The 21,350-nt window shown below is 38.4% G+C and overlaps 1 protein-coding gene across 1 annotated transcript in view; it reads right to left on the bottom strand.

Annotated features, from left to right (window-relative positions):
- MROH8 (maestro heat like repeat family member 8) overlaps positions 1–21,350 on the bottom strand; it is a 62,050-nt gene that overhangs the window by 14,966 nt on the left and 25,734 nt on the right. Inside the window, 6 exon segments of the mRNA XM_078150225.1 lie at positions 2,706–2,866; positions 3,378–3,530; positions 5,305–5,423; positions 7,110–7,245; positions 8,505–8,609; positions 21,006–21,101. Of these exon segments, the coding sequence (XP_078006351.1) occupies positions 2,706–2,866; positions 3,378–3,530; positions 5,305–5,423; positions 7,110–7,245; positions 8,505–8,609; positions 21,006–21,101 (770 nt within the window).

The raw sequence follows: 21,350 nt of genomic DNA, 5'->3' as shown, positions 1-21,350 counted from the left end.
CTGAAAATATCCCAAAGACCTTAGACAGAGGGAAAACAATGATTCAAGGAGCTAAAAAAACCCCATCATGTTGTCTGCTGGGAAGCCTCATTATGGCAAAAGTCATTGGTCTCAGTTCAGTTCCCCAGGACATGAGAAAACCCACCTTGTTAGAGCCGGTGAGCTATCTACCTCATTAGGCATAGAGATTGGAATTATTCTCTTCATCCTTATATGGATCTCAGCAAATTTTCTTAATAGTAAGTCATATGGGTTGAGCTTTCCCACCTCACCCAGACCGATATCTTTTTTTGCTTGTTTCTTTCTTGATTGAGTACCAGCACTGTTGACTCAAAAGCTGTGGGAGGTGGGGGAGAGGAGGAAATCATGACCAGGGAGACATGGGAAGAGCCAAGGAGGAAATGGAAGAGCCACCTACACAGTCATCTTGAAATCTCTTCTGTAAATATGTGGGCATCTTTGGTTTCCTGGGCCCCTGCTGTTCCCAAATTGTATTGTTCACTTGACAAACTTGATTAGTGCAAAAATTATAGCGTATTCCTTGCCTAAAAAAATATTCTAAGACATCTCAGACAGAATACTAAGCTTGACTACTAATGGGAAAATATGGAAGAGATATCTGAAAGTGTATGTGGCAGGGAAAAAAATGCCACTTCTAGAATGAAATGAAGAAATCTCTCTGCTCACCATTATTAATTACCTACAACAAGCCAACTTCTCTGAATTCTTGAGTTATTTCTACAGAGAACAGATGAGGTGCTCTTAGAAAATGGATTAATTCGAGCCATAAGTAAGTGCCTTTTTTTTTTAGTCTGTGGTTTGCTTGTCAATTTGCTGAGAATGCTTCAGGAAGAAAATGAGGGAATCTACTAAAACAGGGAAGCCTCCAGGGACTTGAGGAGGCACAGACCTTTTAAAAAACATGTGGATTGAGAGGTAGAATGGAATAAATTATCACACATAAGACAGACAAGAAAAAGCTTTTATAGTGGAGGGGAAATGGGGGAAGGTGAGAGGGAATGAGTGAATCTTATTCTCACAGGATTTGGCTTAAGGAGGGAATAACATACACACTCAATTGGGTATGGAAATCTGTCTTACTCTACAGAAAATAGGGGGGGAAGGGGATAAGAGAGCAGGAGGATGATAGAGGGGAGGGCAGATTGGGGGGGGGGTAATCAGAAGCAAACACTTCTGAGGAAGGACAGGGTCAAAAGAGAGAATAGAATAAATGGGGGGCAGGATAGGATGAAGTGAAATATACTTAGTTTTTCACAACATGACTACCATGGAAGTGTTTTGCATGACTACACATGTATAACCTATACTGAGTTGCTTGCCTTCTCAATGAGGGTGGGTGTGGAGGGAGGAAGGGAGAAAATTTTGAACCCAAAATTTTAAAAACAAAAGTTAAAAAAAATTTGTTTTTACATGCAACTGGGAAATAAGATATACAGGAAATGGGGTATAGAAATCTATCCTCCCCTACACGAAAATTGAAGGGGAAGGGGATAAGAGAAGAGGGGGAGAGATAGAAGGGAGGACAGGTTAGGGGTATTCAGAATGCATGCCATCTTGGGGTGGGGGAAGGGGGGAGATGGGGTGAAAATTTGGAACTCAAAGTTTTAGAAACACATGTTTTAAAAAAAATGTTTTCACATGCAACTGGGAAATAAGAAATACAGGAAATGGGGTACAGAAGTCTATCCTACTCTACAAGAAAATAGAATGGGAAGGGGATAAGAAAAGGGAGGGGGGAGAGATAGAAGAGAAGGCAGATCAGGGGAAGGGGTATTCAGAATGCATGCCATCTTGGGGTGGGGGAGGGACGAGATGGGGAGAAAATTTGGAACTCAAAACCTTGTGGAAGTGAATGTTGAAGACTAAAAATAAATTAATTTTTTAAAAAAACATGTGAATTGGTGAGGGAGGACACTACAGACAGAGTTGCAGCTGCCAAAAGAGCTAGAGATAGAGCTTAGAACAACTGCACTATGAGGAGAAACTAGCCATTAGCAGAGGAAAGAAGTGCCCTACCATTCAGCTTACCAGCTGCTACCGTAAACTTGTGGTACCTTGGGTAGCGAATTTGTACACATTACACAGTACTCTAAGCCCAGACTGGTGAATTAGGCTTTCTAATGGTCTTGACATTGCCAAAGAGTGTAGAGTTAGAGATAAGGACTGGACCTATGATTTCATATAAAGAACATAAAGAACTTATGGATGAGGAAACTCCTTCTGCTAATGAATTTATAGTCTTAGAGAGTTGCCTAGAGTATTAAAAGATAAAGTGATCTGCTGGGGTCACATGGCCAGTACATATGAAGCAGCATTTGAGCAAAGGTCTTCCTGGTTCCAAAGCCAGTTCTTTATCTACCAACCAATGCTGCCTCTCATAAGAATATAGTATTTCTCCCTCCAAAATATAGCATTCAACATACAGACATGGTCAATACTGAAAATAGTTGAGAATACAGAGGAGCAGAATTCCAGGAACTATCAATATACAAACTATTTAACAGTACATGTATATATGTATATTTTATACTATATATATATATATATGAATATGTGTATATAAAATTTGTCAAGAATATAGGAACAGCTAAGTTTCTTTACTAAATTGTTTCTATTCCTACCACCCATCAAAATCCTGATGTGATCCTAAGGATCAAGTAGAGGTCCTTGGAGATCTCCTTTGCCTGTCAAATGGAATTGGATGAAACAATAGGTGGTTGAGCACCACATCTGTATACTTGGGCCTGGAGATGAACAGGCTCACAATGCTCAAGGCCTGTTGGCGGGCATTAGGTTGACTGATGACGGGCAGCCGGACGCAAATAGCTCCTATGATGTCTGATACCTGAGATGAAAACAGTAAGCAACTACAACCTTGCTACTGTGTGTGACTGGATTTTAGTGCCATTCTTGTGGCCTCTAGAACTAAGAGAGGGACTCTCTAAGGCAACAGACAAGACTGAAAATGGGATATTCCTTTATCCTATCTTTTATGCAAATATGTGATAACATATTATGCGAGTTAATTTTTTTCTCCCAATGAGGCTATAAATTACTGAAGGGTAAGGCCCCCGTCTTAAATCTCTTTTGTATTTCTCTCACTATGCACATAGTAAATACTCAGCTCAACAAATGCCTACTTACTAAATGAAATAAAGAAAGCTTAGACACTGGTACAGCCTGAGTAAAGTTCTGGGCCAGGGTCCCTCTAGCAGCTGCACTGTATCCTCTAAGATAAGGTTTAACAGCCTAGCTTCAAATGTAACCATAAGCTTTAAAACTGACCTAGGCAACTAAGCAATAGGTTTGTTCCCCACATTTCTGATACAGGAGGTTAGTTCTCATGAATCTCTCACCTTCTCAAATCGTGTTTCAGCACTTTTAACCAATGTCACCAGCAACTCTCCTGCTGATTGTTGAGTACAAGGACGTTTCAGATTTTTCAGCCCATCCAAGGTAGTCACTATAAAATGACCAAGTTCATTTGGACTGAGAAAAACTTCAAAGACCTGAAACACATTAAGAGAAATGAACTCTCAGAAGTAGGGTCTGGTATAAAAGAGCCCCAAACCAAGAGCCAGTATCCTGGGCCTCTAGCTCCATCTGTCTCTGCCATTAACTAGCTCTGCAAAGTTGGGCAAATCACTTATTCTCTCCGAACTTCAGATTCTTCATCTGTAAAAAATTGTTAAAGGTCTTAGTAATGTAGGCTCTAATTAATAAATAACAACAAGGAAATAACAGGTGGGCTTAAGCAAAGATCCTTAACTTAGGATCCAAGGACCTTTTAGGGATCCATGGATACAGTAATATCTGCCCCACCTACCTCGCAGGTTTATTGTGAGGATAGAATGAGATGATGCATGTCTAAAGCATCTTAAGAAGCATAAAGTGTGACATAAATGAAGGTGATTCCATCCTTGATTCCTACACTGCTACATAAGTTGTACAAAGTGTTTCCATCACAAGGACCCTGGAGTAGGTGTATAGGCTTTATGACATGCATTTTTAAAGATGAGAAAACTAAGAAACAGAGATGAAGTGACCTGCTCAGGATCACATGTGTTTGACCTGAGATTCAAACTTGGATCTTCTGACTCTCAGACTAGTGGGCTTTCCACCACACCCAGCTGTCTAACAAGGTGCAATTACTGATACCCTAGAGGCTAGAGAGATGACTTGGAGAAAAGAAGGCTTAGATTTAGACAAAGTACTATATCAAATCCTTCTGTACCACCACTGTGCCTCAAATCATTCAAGTCAAGTCATATTAAGTCAATCCAAAAACTTTGAATCTTTGACCTTGAAAAAGATGAGAATATTTATAGGCCAAGTGGGAAGAGGTGGGAAGAGAAGAGCTTCTATAATATTCAAATAATTCTTTCTGCAGATCAAGGGTTCTTAACTTTTTTGTGTGTCATGGAACCCTTTGGTTTTTTGGTGAAATCTATGGACGCTTTACAGAATAATGTTTTCAAATAACTAGAGTAAATACTAAATTTCAGTTAGATTGTAACAAAAATAAAGACATGAATTTTTTTTCCCATCCAAGTTCTCAGATCCTCTGAAAAATATTCATGTATTTCTTTAAGGTCCAGGAGTCCTAGGTTAAGAATCTTTGCTTTAGACCCATCTATAACTCTTTGCTATTAGCTTTTAGGTAAACATTTCCAAGACTTTTAACAACACATACATTTTTTTTTAGGAGCAGACTAATAGATCATTACTCTATTTAGGGTAATATCTGTAATCCATCATAGTTACATATTATTTATTCTCTAATACATACCACTGTACAAAGAGAAACTACTCACCTTCATTAAGGAAACATGATCTACTTTTGATATAATTTCAGTACGATCTATTCTTAGGAAATACTTATTTTCCCAGTAGCAAAGGCTGGATATTTAGGATTGCTTAGGAGGGATTTTTACTTAGGTACAAGTTGGTCTTGATGGCCTGTGAAGTCTCTCAGCTTTCAGACTTGGTGATGTGATGATTCTGTGATTGTACTAAGTTTTCTACATTCTGTCATCCATTCTCTTAGTGACGAGGCCATGCTTTTGCCAATACAAATGACACACAATTGCATGGGGTTAGGGGTGCAATCTGTGAGAGAAGAATTGCATGGTTCATTCCTATGCAGTTTTCCATGAGCAGGGATCCAACCTGTGATCTTGGCCTCCTTCACACCATCTTCTAACTAACCAAGCAGACTAGGCCAGATCTATGCGGAGTGTTGAGAGAAACCAAGCACCTGCCTTCCAGAATCACGTCAATTACCTTTGCAATTTTGAAGGGGTTGCTGTAGAACTGTTTGATGCTGCAAATTTCTAGGAATTCTTTACATTTTTTCACTGCTTCTTTTAAACTCTGGTGATTCTTTTTGTCATTAGTGATACCTGAAAAATACATGGAATATGTTGCACACTTTCATCTTTGCTTCTTTTCTGAAGATTTTATAAATTAGTGTCCAGTGACTGAAGATCTTCATCTAATCTGCAACTGAATATTAGTATCTCCATGCCCAATTTACAGTGTTTTTATAACTATGATTTTATTTTTGCCTGAAAATACATGCAATTGTCTGCCAGCTTCCCTGAGGCAGCGACAGATTGGCAACTGTTCACAGATAAATCGGGCTACCGATGGTTACTTGTAGACTAAGAGACAAACTATCCTAGCAGGAAGTTTTAAAGAGAAAAATATCAATAGGAAAGATGGAGGATGTGTGTACATGGGGCAGAAGGAGGCTGGTTTGGGACAAGAGGGGCATAAGATGACAATGTATAGGAAGAGGAGGGATTCCAGACTGAAGACTTGCTCTAAACAGAACAGAGTGGATACTACCTCTTCTATTTGTTTCTGTCCCAAGTTTGGCCAACACAATCATCTAGGTTAGTACCCTGCTGATTAGCAGAGAGTCCCAGGATGCAGTGACTCCTGTTGCACTGCTGATGTGCACTGTGCACTGTGGCCACATACATTCCAGCAATTTTACTACTGCCTCTCAGATAAAATACAGACTACTCCATTTGGCATTTAAAAACCCTCCACAATCTTGTTCCAAACTGTATGATTATGCTGATTTCACATTTTACCCCCTCTCAAATACTCTCCAGCCCAACCAATGCTCATTTTCGGGTCCCAAAATTCTCCTTCTTGCATCTCTTCTTTCGTACAGACGCTCCCCCATGAGTGGTGCACTCTCTCTCATGCCTCTTGGGTGCCCTCGCTACCTTCAAGGCATAGCTCAAATGCTGCCTTCCTCACTAAGCCCTTCTGGATCTCCACCTCCTGCTCCACCCCAGGCACCACTGCTTCTCCCTGCCCACAAAGGACTTTGAATTTCTCTTGTATAGAGTCCCTATTTACTTTTCTGTGTAAATGTGGGTCTTCATTTCCTAAAACAAATAAGCTCCTTAAGGGTAGGGACTGTTGATATTTGTCTTTTTATCCCCAGTATCCAGCACAGACCTGGACAATCATTTGACAATGACAATTAGCTTTTATTAAGTGTCTACTGTTTCTTGCAATGTGCTAGATGCTACTGTACCCAAATATAATGAATGAAATAATCTATTTAAAAAGAGCTTATACACACAGTAGGTGCTTAATAAATACCCGTTGAATTGAATAACAACAACCCATATTTCTAGAGCCTTCTAAGATATATAAAACACTTTCCTTATAACAGCCCTGAGAAGCAGGTAAGGAAAATATTACTATAGGTGGTTTTTGCCTAGGGTCACAAAGTACCTAGTGTCAAAGCTGGGATTCAAATACAGGCATTCTGACGTTGAATCCAGCATTCTTTCTACTGTAACATATTGTCATATAGAGAAGTTTGGCCCATCGAACCATCTTGCTAGCTGGCATGTAGACTCTGGTGGCTTAGACTCTCTCAGCCTGTGGCTGCATTGCTTGGTCTCTACCCAGGGACTGTATGACTTGCCTGTCCTTCTCTTGTCCAGTTTTGGTTTTTTTAAAGCTTTCTGCAATGGAAAGAATGACGGTGGGGAGAAGTAGCTTATTATTGCCTAAAGAAGAAACCACTGAGGTCCTGCAGGGTTTAGGTGTTTACTTACACTTCAGCCTCAGGGTGATGTGGAGCAGGTAGTGGGTGCCCTCTGCAGCCTCTTGAGCCACTTCCTCCACCGGGTCCCCACAAAGCAGGGCCATCAGAGCCACCAGGTTCCCCAGTTTTTGAAACTGCAGAGGGGGCTAATTAGGAGGGAAAAGAGAAATGAATGAGTTAGCACCACCAGCTCTCTTTGGACTTGCTCTCCTGGTACTATACTTCAAACTTTACATTAGAGTTGTCATGATTCTACCCTAATGAAGGGCAGGTTTTGTTAGCAGCCTTCTGACCTCTCTCTGTTTGACTATAATTAACAACTGTGGACCCAGAGTCACCCACACCCAGCAGGCAGTATGAAAACAAGGAACTCCTGACCTAAGATGAGCATTTCACTCCCTTACTAACATCACTCTCGCTAATCACTTGGGCCTTGCTTCCTGGTCTAGGTTTATAATACTAACTTGCTCCTTAGCTAAATTGCCTGAGTTTGACTGCCTGCTTTCCTAGAAGGTGAGGATTTTGGTCATGGGAATATCCATAGGATTTAGAGCTAGAGAGGACCTTAGAGATCATTGAGTCCAATCTCCCCATTTTCCAGATGAGGAAACTGAGTTCCAGAGGAGCTGAGTAGCTTACACAAGGTCATACAGCTAGTAAGCAGCAGATCTAGGATTTGAATGTGGATCTTCAAACTCCCAAGCCAGTGTTCTTTCCATTTTACTATGCTGTCTCTCAGGTCTGTCAGGTGTGCTTCAGGGGCTGTGACCCTATAGGCCATTCCCATGTCATTGCTTCCCACCCCCCAGAAAGGCAATACTTCACAGGGGCTCATATCCAGGGCCCTTTTTGGGGTGGTCATAGAAAAATGGGAAACATAGTTCTTTGGGGGCCTATAGGAAAGAATCTAAAGCTTTACACCGAATCTACATTTTAGTCTAGTCCCAAGAGGCAAAGGTACTGAGCTGTGCTTCTAGTCTGTTTCCAAAATACTCCCTTGATAAGAAACTCTGAAGATTCCATTGAATGGAAAGGGATTTAAATGGATGGGAAGAGTCTCAAGAAAGATCTGTCTTCCCTAAACTGCAGCCAAGATGAAAGGTAGAGAAGACAGCTCTATTCAGAACAGTCAAATATAAATTTAGGAAGGGAGCTCAATTATTAGAGTCAGAAGAAATGGGCTAATCACTTGAGTCCAAAGGGTCACTTCTTTTTATGCCTTGGAATAGAGGAAAAAAGGAAGTGATACAGTTTGTGTATCATTTCAGTGGACAAATAAGGATACAGGATAGCTTGTTTATCTTTTCTGTTAGAAAAATAAAGAAGCTAGTACAATCCTACTAAATTTTCTCAGAGGTAGGATGGTTTCTGACCCACTTCACTCCCTAATTCAAGGGTGGCTTACTTGCAGGTTGAGATGTCTAGATAGGCATCCCAGCATTTGAGACACGCTGACTGTAGCTCTTTCACGTTCATGGTCTTTTGCTGACCGTAACCATGGCTCCATGTGCTGGAGGAAAAAGGGAGAACAAGTGTATTAATCAAATTCAATGGGACAGATGAGGGATTCCCAAATTACCTTTACTCAAATCACATGAGAATTAGGAGGCAGGACACCCCCCCACCATGCTCTTCTGTAACTGTCATATTATTTTTTGAATAGAGAAGTAATGCAATAGAGTTGGAACAGGAGATATAGTACAAAGAGCACAGGCCAGGACTCAGGAGGCCTGAACACTGCAGCTAACTAGCAGGATCACTTTGGGCAAATGACTAAATCTTTGAGTGCCTCAATTTTATTACACATAAAATGGGGATAACAATAATTTCCTTGCCTACTTCAAAGGGTCGTTGTGAGAATTAGCTGAGATAAGAGATGTAAAACTTTTTTTCTAAAGCATTAAATACCGCATTAGCACAGGTTTTGTTAGCATTACTGCTTTTTCTAGGGTGAGATCATCTGTCGTGCACTTCCCATACGGAAGGGAGTCCAAGTATTCATATGATCTTTGGTGCCTAGGACACAGGGCAAAACTTCTTCCTTTACCTTCCCCCCCCAACTAATAATCATTTTATTTTCCACTTCATTGTAACTTCAAAATTAGCAATTTAAACTCACTTTCACCCTAATTACCTTGAGAGAGAAATGAAAGTTAGTTTACAGCTTGAATTATCTAATACTTTCTCTTTCACTTGAGATTTAGTCTCCAAATGTCTAGCAACTGATGGTAGGACTATGTTACAAAGTTCTTGTGCCTATAACATATTGTATCCCTTGGTTTCCTTTCATTATTCCAGGCATAATTCCATACCATTTAAATAAGAAAGCCCTAGTACCTAGGGCATCTTTACTTGGGGCTAAATCCATACTCGCCACAACTACTGTACAACCCTGAGTGACAGAAAATCATACTATAGAATCACAGAATTTGAGATCTGGAAGAGATCTCAGCAACCATCTAGTCCAATCCATACCTGCAGATGAATCCCAACTACAACATGCCTAACAAGGAGCCATCCTACCTTTATCTGAATCCCCGAGTGATGGATAACCTGCTGCCTCCAGTCCTTGAGAGCTCTATTATTAGAAAGTTTTTCCTTACACCATACTTAACTTTGCTTTTTTGCTTCTTCTCCTTAACTGTTCCTTGTTCTGTGCTTTGAGGCCAAACAAAACAAATCTAATCCCTTTCATGTGACAGCCCTTCAAATACTTGAAGACAGCTATCATATTCCCCCTTAAGTCTTTTCTTCACCAGGCTTGAATACCCCAGTTCTACCGTATATCATCATGCCTTAAAGTTTAAAAAGCATTTCCACATATATCATCATAGCTGAATCTTCCAACATTCCTTGTGAGGTAGATGATACAGGTACATTACCCACATTAACCAATGAGGAACCTAAAGCTAAGAACTGAGTGACCTGTGCAATGTCACAGAGCTGTGGCTAAGCCACAAACACAGGTCTTTTGACTTCATGTCCATGGCTCTTTCCAATATATCTTGTGCTGTACAAAAGCTCATTTTGGAAGAAAGGGCATCTTTGATCTTCCTCCCAGATTCTGGACCCTAATATACTGTAGCTATAGAGCTGCACTAAAACTGTCCCCAGGCTATATCAAGCCCTAAATGCTATCTCCTTTATTCTCTCTATGGTAAAGTTCCACTAAGAGTTAAAAGGTGTGATCTGTTTTATGACCATTATTATATTCATTATGAATTGTCAGATTGGACTAGCCTCTGTTCACATTAACAATGTATTCAAACATCTGCTTCTGCATAGAAACATAAATATTAAATTTCATAATTGTTTGCTATTTTTTCCCATTCTAGTTGAGTATAAAGTTTCCTTGATTTGAATTTCCCTGATTATTAGGGAATCTGAGCATCTCTCCACATGGTTAGGCAGTTTATATTTTCTCCTTTGAAAATTGTCCCTTAATTTCCATTGACTACTGATTCATTGTGGAATACATACATCACCAATTTTAAAGCTATGTAATGATTTCATATGGATTCTGGTGGTTAGAACAACTCTTTATTTTAATAAATATTTTGACTAAATATTTCTCTAGTTCATTTGTTTTCTTTAATATTAGAGGTATTTCTTTTTGCTGTATGAAATCATTTTTATTTGTGAATAATCAAACTCACTATGTCTCTTAATAATCTCTTTCCATTGTTTCAGTGATAAAAAATGGTTTTCCACTCTATATTTGGGACCTAATCTATTATTCCTTTTTCTCCTAGTTTTTTAAATTGGAGAGTTTTTTCCATTTACATATCTTTACAACTGTTAGGGTTGTTTTTCCTATTCATTCTATTGGAAGTGAATATACACTTTCTTACTCTTACCCTTTCTGTTATTAACCTAAATAAACTTAATAAAACCATTCTAAAGAAAGCTCCAGCCAAATAGCTGAGTGTTTGTAACTAAGCAGCTTCTTTGTATCACCTTAAAACAGGGGTAAAGGCACCAAATAAAATAAAAGAACAGTGCAAAAAGATGGGACAGAAGGAAACTCTAAAAAGAAAAACTTCACAGTAAAACTAACAGAATGACTAAAGAAATGAATAAATAAAAAAGCGCTAATATAACAAAAAACAAATAAATATTATGGGGCAAAGGAAATCCATGTATAATCTCTGCAATGAAAGAGTAAGACTATACTAACCCTGGACTCTGGCTGCCCCAGCAATGTTAGAAGGCGGCAAAGCCAATAACCCATATGGTGGTTTACATAAAGGAAGCTCTGACATCTGTAAAACTGGCAATAAAACTGCTGAGAGAAGAATTCAGAAGACTGACATGAGAACTAATGAAAGAAAAGAAAATGGAAAGTTTCAATGAAACAGCAGATTCTGAGTGGAATGGCACAGGAAGAAATAAAGAATTCAGTGTCAAAAGAACAAACAACAGAGGAATATTTTTTATAAAAGGCAAAACTAGAAAAGACCTTCAGATCACTACAAGATAAAACAAGCACTAAAGGACAGAGCTCAGCAAGACTATCTGAGAATGATTGGTATTCCAGAAAAAAATTACAAAGTCTGAATACCATATTCTAGAAAACCTTACAAGAAAATTGTTCAGAAGTACTGAAAACACAAGGTAGCATGCAAATCAATATAGGCTTTAGGATGCCAACATAAAGGAATGAGAAATTTCAATCACCTAGAAATGGGGTCATGAAGTTCTAGAGCTTCCATGTAAAAGAATATTACAAGTAGCCAAGATGAAGCAATTCATGTGTAAGAAAATACTATGATAACTGCACATGTATAACCTATATTTGATCACTTACCATCTCAGGGACAGGGGAGAGGAGGGGGGAAAGGAGGGATAGAATTTGGAACTCAAAACTTTAAAATAAAAATGTTTTTAAAAATGGGAAAAAAAGAAAATACTATGAATTTCACAAGATGATTCAGCAATGATGAAAAGGCTAGAATGTGAACTGTAAAGTAATATAATAGATGTATGTATATATGTAATATATATAATGTATATAATGTAATAATGCAATAGAATGTAAACTGTAATGTAAACTGAAAAGTGAGAAAAACCAGTCTGACTTCCAATATTATAGATTCTTCTAAACTAAGCATATGCCATCAAGAGAAAAGCTGGTTTTGCCCCTCCTCTTCCTTGTTCTCTGGTTCTAGAACTTTCATGAGCTTAGTCACCAGAGGGAATGACAAAAGTCACAAGGTACATGGAAAAGGCAATGAGCATTTTCTTTCAGCCTAAAAAAGCCTCAGTGGAAGATGCTAACTGAAGGGGAGGAGTATGGGGAAATACTACATGTACCCTGTGGTAAAGGAGAGGTAAATGAAATTGAATTTCTCTAAACGTGGCAGGGAGTAAGAACAGGGGACCTTTGATTTAGAAGAGCCAAGTTGGGTTTTGATCACTTTAGCTAACCTTTTATGTGCCCATAAACAGTGCTATTGGTATAATTAAAAGTGTCTTAAATGCAGCCCCAAAGTATGTTGGCCTAGATAATTTCATTCTAAAAGAACTATAACATATGAAAACAATGTTTATTCTTGGTTTCAGGGAACTGATGATGGAACACATATCTCTCCTTTTGATAAAGTAATATAGACTATATAGGTATAGACTGTTGCAAATATAATTACTACATTGGCTTATTTTGTTTAATAATTCTTTGGCATAAGAGAGGATTCTGTTGGGGGAAATGGGATTCTGTTATTGGAAAGTGATGGCGGTGCAAAAAAAAAAAAGCATCCAAAGAACATTTTTCAAAGAACTCCAACACTTGGTGTAGAGAGTGCATGGCAAGTATAGAGGTGGGGGCATAGGAGAGTAGCAGCAAATCATTGCAAGAGAGCAAGTGATGCTAAACTTATTATGGGAAAGGAAAACCTTTTGGGGCAACTCAATTCAACTCAACAAGCATTTATTAATTACTCACTTGTGCCAGGCACCATCCTATAGATTGGGGATACAAAGACGAAAATAAAAGTCACTTTCCTCTAGAGGCCTTTTGAAGACAATGGAGACAGTCTTCAGACAAGCACTAAGGGAAAGTAAGGACACTACAAAAGTTGCCATGATTGGTCAGGACTGGGTAGAGGCCACAAAGCTGTGAATGTGGGAGCTGAAAGAAATCAAGCTATGGAAGTGGTGATGCGAGCAGCAGTGAGGGAAGTGATCAGATTCCAGGGGAAGCAAGAAAACACTCAATACAGAATAAGCCCTTCACTGAGGTCTCTATCAATTCAACGACACTAGGACTTCTCTTAATGCTTCACATATTGTTGCTGCAAACTTCAGCAGAAACTAAGACCAAACCATTCTGAAGGAAGCGTAATAATAAACAGCCCTCATCAGGAAGTTGGACTGTGACTATTCTTATTCTTTTTTTTGATAAAGGCAATAAGAACTGTCTGATGGACTGGTAACCAGTCCCTTCTCTGCCCTTGACTGTTTTAACTACTTTATGTTGAAATGTAGATTGGAAACATTTTGCTTTCAGGGACTCTACCTAAAGGTGAGCCAAAACAAGCCAGACCCTGAGATGCCCAAAGGAATATCTGGGTGAAAGCAGAAGCCACAGATGTTATTAATCATGAATAACTTCTAAAGTTGAACTTGAGTCTTGAGTCCAATTTGGGTAGTGGACCTTATATTAACTTGAGATTCATGAATCTTAACCTATCTTCCAGGTCCATCACTTAATTCCTCATGTTTTCCAATTCTTTGGATAATTCAGTGATTTCTGCTCTTGTTATTTTCTCCAATTAATCTGCAGTGGCAATACCTCTATTTTCCACTGAAATAGTCTGTTTTGGATTCGTTCTCTTGATTCATTTAGATTTTACATTATGTTCCCCATATTGATAATTTTCTTCATTACTTCTTCCTGAACTTGTTTTTTGCAACTTTTAATTCCAGCTTGTTTTTTTTCCCAAGATTTTAAACTTAATCCAAAGGAATTTTTTTCCATTGTCTCACCCTCTCTGGATTTCCCAAAGGCCCAGATAATTCAGAGAGGGTAAGGTACTAGTTGAGATAAATTCTGGAATTTCCCTGTGTGGGGAGGTGGTAGTTGTCTGTGTAGAAGTAATACCTCCCATATCACCTACTACAGAGGATACTCTAAAAAGAGCATGGCTATAATTTACTCCTTTTGAGACCTCTTGGTGCATCTGAAGTGATAACAAATTGGCCTTAGAAGAAGAAGAAGCCATCACAATCATCTGCTGTCCAGAACTTGCTGAGAACTGAGAACAGCTATGCTGTGTCCTTCCTAACATTTGGCTAGGGTCTGCATGATTTTCAAGAGGCTTTGCTTCTCTACTCTCCTCTGTCCTTGAGGGATAATAGCCATGTCCTCTCCCTCCCCAATATTTCATGAACTGAGGTACTCCAGCACAGAAGAATGCGGATGGGGAGCGGGGAGCAGGGTAGTATACCATATCTTACCCTGGGTATTAAGGGTAATAAGCTGGAGTGGCTGGTCCCTAGGCAAGGAGTAGCACAGTGTGTTTGTTTTACTTTCATTTTTAACTTTACTCATACTAAACTGAAGTTACACATATGTTGCCAGCCTTAACTGGTTGGATACAGGGAGGTAAAGAAATTATGGGAGAGAGATAATTATTCCAAACAGTGGAATCTAAGCTAAGATAATTGAAGTAATTACTATTTTGTTTTTTAAGTATTAAAGTATAAAAGTTGTGACACACATAGGAGAAAAAGTCACTATCAGCAGTCAAAACGAAAGGGGAAATGAACTAGCCATCACTGAAAGGAACTGTTCAAGCAAAGTGTCTGGTAGCTGGTTGAGAGGTTGTACTCAATCACTTCAAACCCCCCTGGCTGGATTTTAAACCATTTGACAGCTATCTCCCTGTATGTCAAAGGGAAAAATAAATCTGAAGTTATTTCTGGAAAAAACAAAAAGGAGGGAGCTGGCTTCTCTACGGAGGAAGTACATTCCAAATAATAATAAGGAGCACAAAAAAAGAGAAAGTGGTAGTTGGTGACTCCCTGCTCAGAGATACCAAGGTAGCTACCTGACAACCTCATAACAACAATAAAGATCTGTTGTCTTCCTGAGGTATGTATCCAAGATATAAAAGATAGCCTCCCAAGCCCGATTTAACCAAATGACTATTACCCACCTCTGGTGATTTATGTGAACACAAATGATACGCACCAGAAGAAACTTAAAATGCATGGCCAAAGAATATGATGTCTTGGATAGGAAATTGAAGATCAAAGTGGCATGGACATTGGGGTTTTTTTCCTAACGCTGCCCACTCTCAAGTGATGCAGAAGAGAAAAATTGATTTGAGATGTGAACTGATGGCTAAGATGATGTCTAAGAATCAGATATGTGTAATAGGGATGATAAGACTCTTAACCAAGAATGCAATGTATTTAACAAATGTTGGTAAAGATGTGTTAGTTCTGTATCTTACAAATCTAATCAAAGTGACTGCAAACTAAAAAAAAATATGTGGGAGGATAAAAATTCCTTAGGTATATATAGCAAACTAGATACCATAGAAAACAGCTATAACAAGTAGAAAAGATTAGAAGCTGAGACAACCAAAAGTCTATAGGAAACAAAATCCAAGAAAGAGACCAGTGTAAAATCCATGGACTCAAATCTTCATATAAAAATGTAAAAAGTTCAGTCAACAAGTAAGAAGAACTGGAAGTCCTAATGCAAAGAAGCAAATTTAATCTCATAGGTATCAATGAGACTTGGCAGAATGAAACCTATTATTGAAATATGGTTCTGAATAGAAAGACCTTATTCAAAAGAAGTAGGTGAGGTAGAAAGGAAGTAGTGAAATAGCATCATATATTAAGAAAGTATATTCATGTGAGGAAATCCAAGACCTGGAAGCAGGGAGCATTTGGACAAGCAGTGACTTTGTCAACAGAGTATACTAAATATATTAAGACTACATGGGCAGAAAGAGGAAAAGATGAGCAGTTCACAATAGAGGTATTGTATAGTAGTGACAAGAGCCTTTAATCATTTAAGACATCTACTAGATTTGTATTCTCTAGCAAAGTAACTAATAACTTGCTACATTCCCTTAATAATAATTTCATCCTTCTAAAAGTTGAGGAACAAACTAGGAGAAATTCTATCCTGGATCTGATTCTTACTAATATGGATGAACTAACTGCTAGCATATCAATGGTGAGAACATTGTGAAATGACAGCTCCTTCCTAGAGTTTATAACAGAGAAGGACTGGGCACAATCTGATATGTAATCTAGATTTCAGAAAGCAAATTTCAATGGTTCAGAAGAAGGTTAGGTAGGATTCCTTAAATTAAAACTCTGCATGGGAAGTTAGCCCAGTAGGGATGGAAAACTCTCAAAATGAAATTCTTTTTTGTGGGGGAAGGGGGTTGCTTTTTTAGGCAATTGGGGTTAAGTGACTTGCCCAGGGTCACACAGCTAGTAAGTGTCAAATGTTTGGTCTGAGGCCAGATTTGAACTCAGGTCCTCCTGACTTCAGGGCTGGTGCTCTATCCACTGTGCCACCTAGATGCCCCTTCAAAATGAAATTCTGAAGCCACAAAGGGAAGTAATTTCAAAGAGGAGGGAAATTAGGGATTGTCTAAAGAAACGAATGTGAATAAATAGGGAATCCACCAACCAATTTAGATTTAAAAGAGAAATGTATAGATGATGGAAGCAAGGGCAGGTTTCAGAGGATGAACAAAAGAGCATTGCACAGTCCTCTATAAATAGTGTCAGGAGTGTTAAAATTCAGAATGAACTGAGACTTGCTAAGGACAAAAAAAGGAGTTGGTTTTTAAGTGATATAAGGGGAAAGAGGAAGATCAAAGGATAAGACTGATGCTCAGGGAGTGCCTAATTGAATAAGACACATCTAAAGTCACATTCAACATGCAGATCAGTTGTGCTTTATTTTATGTTCATTTGTTATAAGGGCTTTTATTTTGAGGGGTAGAGGAGATATGGAGGGTAGGGTGGAGAGGGTAGTGATAAATGACACCAAAAAAGGAAGAAAAATGTCACTGAATTAGAATTATTTTAAAAATACACAGAAGAGAGTAAAAGAAAGTTCAGAAGGGGACAGAGACAAGAAGATCTGTGTTGGAACTAACATGTTAAATTTGAAATATACTTTTAAAAAAAGCTGTATGTAGTAGAGATTCACAGTTTTATAAGTAGTAGCTTTTTCCATTCTTCTTTGTATACAGAAATATCCATATTTGCTAACATCTGCCACATTCATAATATATTACTTATATATATAAAATTATATATAATATATAATGATATATGTAATATATAATAATTTTTATACATAATTTTAAACAGTTTTTTTAAAAGAGCATCTAGTTGTCCTTGATGAGCTTAAGTCACCCAATCCAGATGAACTACACCTTCAGATATTGAAAAAACTGGTAGATGTAATAATGCTGAGTTATTGTCAATGATATTTGAAAGACTGGAAGAATAGAAGGGGTGGGTGTTAGAAGACTAGATTAGGGCAAATATCAGAATTTTCAAAGAGGGAAGAGAACATAATCTATCAACTATTGGCCAGTGAACTTCACCACTTGACTTCTTTCAAAGGAATTTCTCCAATTCTGTGAAAAATTCTAGAACTGATCAATAAGAAATGTTCATTTACAAAGATGCATCTTGGCTTATTAGGAACAAGTCAATCAACAAGCATTTATTATGCACCTAATATAGGCCAGGTGCTATGCTAGGTGCTGAGGATACAAAGACAAAGAACAGAAACAATCCCTATTCCCAAAGAACTCTTCTATTGGGGAAAATAATATATGCATATAAACCTCTGTACTAATTAAACATAGAGAGAATAGAAAGCAAATACACAGTAGTTAAATAGAATATAGGGAGGGAGAGAGAGCATTAGAAGTTGTGTATGTTAGGGGGGATCAGGAAAGTGATGCTTGAGCTGTGTCTTAAAGGAAATATTCTATGAGGTGATGAGGGAATGAATTCCAGGTACAAAATATAACCAGTACAAAGGTAGGGAGATGGGAGAGGAGAGACTAGCTTTTTTTCATTTTTTGAAAGGTTAACTAAACGAGGAGATCAAGGGAATGAAGTATATACAGATTTCAGCAAAGCATTTGATAAAGAATTTTATTCTTATGGAGAAGATAGAGAGATGTAGACTATATGATAATATAATTAGAAGGATTCAGAATGAGCTGAATGAGTAAAATCAAAGAATAATCATTTATTGTTCAATGTTAGCTTGGCTGGAGGCCTACAGTAGAGTACGCTAGGCATCTATGTCTAGCTTTGTGCTTAAGATTTTTATCGGTAGCTTAAAAGTCATAAATGGCATATTTGTCAAATGTAAATGACACAAAGCTGGGAAGGATAGCTGAGATACTAGATGGCAATCAGGATTCAAAAAAGATCTTAGGCTAGATAGAGCATTGGGCTGAATCTAGTAAGATTAAATTAAATTAAAAAATAAAACTAAGATAAATATAAAGTTTTACACTTGGGTTCAAAAAATCATCTTCACAAGTACAGAGTGAAAAAGGCATAGTTTGATAGCAGTTTTCCTGGGAAGGGTGGAGAAGATCTAGGGGTTTTAGTAGACCATAAGCTCAAGGTAACTCAGCAGTGATATAGCAACTAAAAATCTAATGTGATCTTGGATTTCATTAAGAGAGGCATAGTTTCCAGTAATAAGGATGTGCTAGTCCCTCTGACTTCAGCCTTGGTCAGCCCACATCCAGAGTATGTGGACACCAGAAGCACACTAATAAGTTGCTCCAAAGGAGGGCAACCAGGATGGTAAAAAGCCTTGAGTCCATGTCCTCTCAGGAACAGTTGAAGAAATTGAGAATTGTAAATAGGCCACGGCCTAGAGAACAGAAACCTTAGGTTTTTGGTAGGGGGAGTATGATATGTGTTTTCAAGCATTTGAAGAGCTGTCATGTGGAAGAGGGATTTAGGTTGCTTCATCTGGTCCCAGGGCAGAAGCAGGAGCAATAGGTGGAAGTCACAAAGAAGCAAATTTAGCATTGAGGTCAGGAAAGGAAAATCCTGTCAACGAGAGCTATCCAAAAGTAGAATGGCAAGGGGGTTCCCACTCATTAGCGGTCTTCAAGAAGTCAGATAACCACTTGTCAGATACTGTGGGGATTCCTTTGGGGCATGGGATAGACAAGACAGCAACTGACATCCTTCCCAACTCTAAATTGTGATGCTGAGACTCTATGAAAGGGAGGTAGCACCAAAATCAAAGTGTACCTCTTTGTGTTCTATTTGGTCTTGTGGATTTTTTTTAACCAGGGTGAATTCTGGCTCAATGTCTTTGAATGTGTTATTAATCTGTCTGAGGTTGTCTATCTGGCAATTTTGCTTTTTTTCTTTTTCTCTCTGCATTATATCTGGACTTGAGCTCACAATAAGTTGCTGTGTCGTATTCCTATTGTCAGACTTTTCTTCATTCATTTTCCATTTGGATAGATTTTTGTGGGTGGATTTTTGAAAGACATTTGCCTTTTTCTTGGTCTTTCTCTTGATTGTTTCTTGAGGGACATGAGAGGAGCCCAGCTGCTTCCACATATTTCATACCACCAGCCTGACTCCACAGCCCTGCTGCCCCAAGCAAGAAGCATGGGCCTTTTCCAAGCAAGAAGCATGGGCCTTTTCCCCTCTATCTTCAATAGGGCTAAAGATTCTCTTTGAACAGGGGATTTTTTTTTTAGGCAATTGGGGTTAAGTGACTTGCCCAGGATCACACAGCTAGTAAGTGTCAAGTGTTTGGTATGAGGCCAGATTTGAACTCAGGTCCTCCTGACTTCAGGGCTGGTATTCTACCCACTGCGTCACCTAACTGCCCCTGGGATTTTTTTTTTCTACATACTTCTGGCTGTCAGGGTTATGAAAAGGGAACTCATTTGGGGATGAAAAGTGAGTTTTGTCTTTGCTGGCTATTCTCTCACCTCCCCCTTCTATGTCCCTACCTCCCAGTTAACCATCTACCTCCTGCTGCACACGGGCTGTCCAGGGGTACCCAATCAGGTATGTTCTCCTTGAGGAGTTCCCTCATACTCCAAAGTTATCTTTCATTCATTCAGGCAATTGATCGATTTTTTTTTCAGCCATATCCTGTGTGTTAAGTGTTGCAGAGGATGCAAATTTGAATAAACTCTGGTTTCTAACCTCCATAAGTTTATAGTAGAGATAAGGTATTGACATAAATACCCATAATAAAGATTATTTTTATATAGATGGTACAGAGTGTTCATTTCTGTCTGGAGTCCTAAGGGTTCATTTCTAGAAAAAGTAGCATTTGATATAGGTATTAAAGGGTGGTTTTAATTTCAAGAAATATGGGCAGGGTGGTGGTGATGAGGGCATTGTTGCTGCAGATTCCAGGTGGGGAGAAGGGGAAGATTAAGTCATCTAATTTGGTTGCAGCATGTATGGTATGGTAGGGTATGTATATAGAAGAATACAAAAATAAGCTAGTTTGGCCCATTTCTAAAGGTCCTGGATTGCCAGTGTCTTGCTCTCAACTAGACAGCAACCAGTTAGATGCCTACAGTTTATGTGTGAAATAATACACTCAGGTGTATTTCCATTTTAAAAGAGGGAACTAGAGGCAAAAGCCTTAACCTAACTAAATCTCTAAAAATGGAATTTCAGGCCTGCATCAAGTAGGTATAAGAAAAGTTTTGGACAAGGAAAGCTTTTAGTACTCTAAATCACATTTCTGGAGCTTTTCTGTTTACTCAGAAAGGCAACTTTGCTATTTTACTCCTGATAAAGTCCCAATAATCCTAGAGAGAAATAATAAGATTCTTCTTCTTTCATTTTTCATCTTCCACTAAAGAACAATTTTCTACCACTCCCCCAAAATCCTTTTTACCTCCAAAATTCGACCAAGATTTTCTGAATGTGGATCTTGCATCACCATACACTGAAGCATTTCACAGAATGCCTGAAATGTCTGCCTGTAGAGAGACTGAAAAGTCACAAGGTAAGTATTACACCAGACTCAAGAGGTTTCCAGCTTTCAAATATCCAGTATGCAAATGTTATTTCATCATTAATTTATAATCACACTTCACTTTTAACCAAGATACATATTCTTCAGCTTAATCAGTCATTTTATTTAACAAATTTGGCTCTAAATGACATTTGGTTCTTTCTAAAAGATAAAATACCGGAAATGTTACCATTGAAATTCAGAAGAGTTTTATAGGTTATTAAG

The sequence above is a fragment of the Phascolarctos cinereus genome, unplaced genomic scaffold (genome assembly GCF_003287225.1).
Source record: "Phascolarctos cinereus isolate Bilbo 61053 unplaced genomic scaffold, phaCin_HiC Scaffold_2;HRSCAF=192, whole genome shotgun sequence".
Classification (NCBI taxonomy): domain Eukaryota; kingdom Metazoa; phylum Chordata; class Mammalia; order Diprotodontia; family Phascolarctidae; genus Phascolarctos; species Phascolarctos cinereus.
The sequence above is the reverse complement of the archived record's forward strand: the minus strand, read 5'-3'. Positions and strand labels throughout refer to the sequence as shown.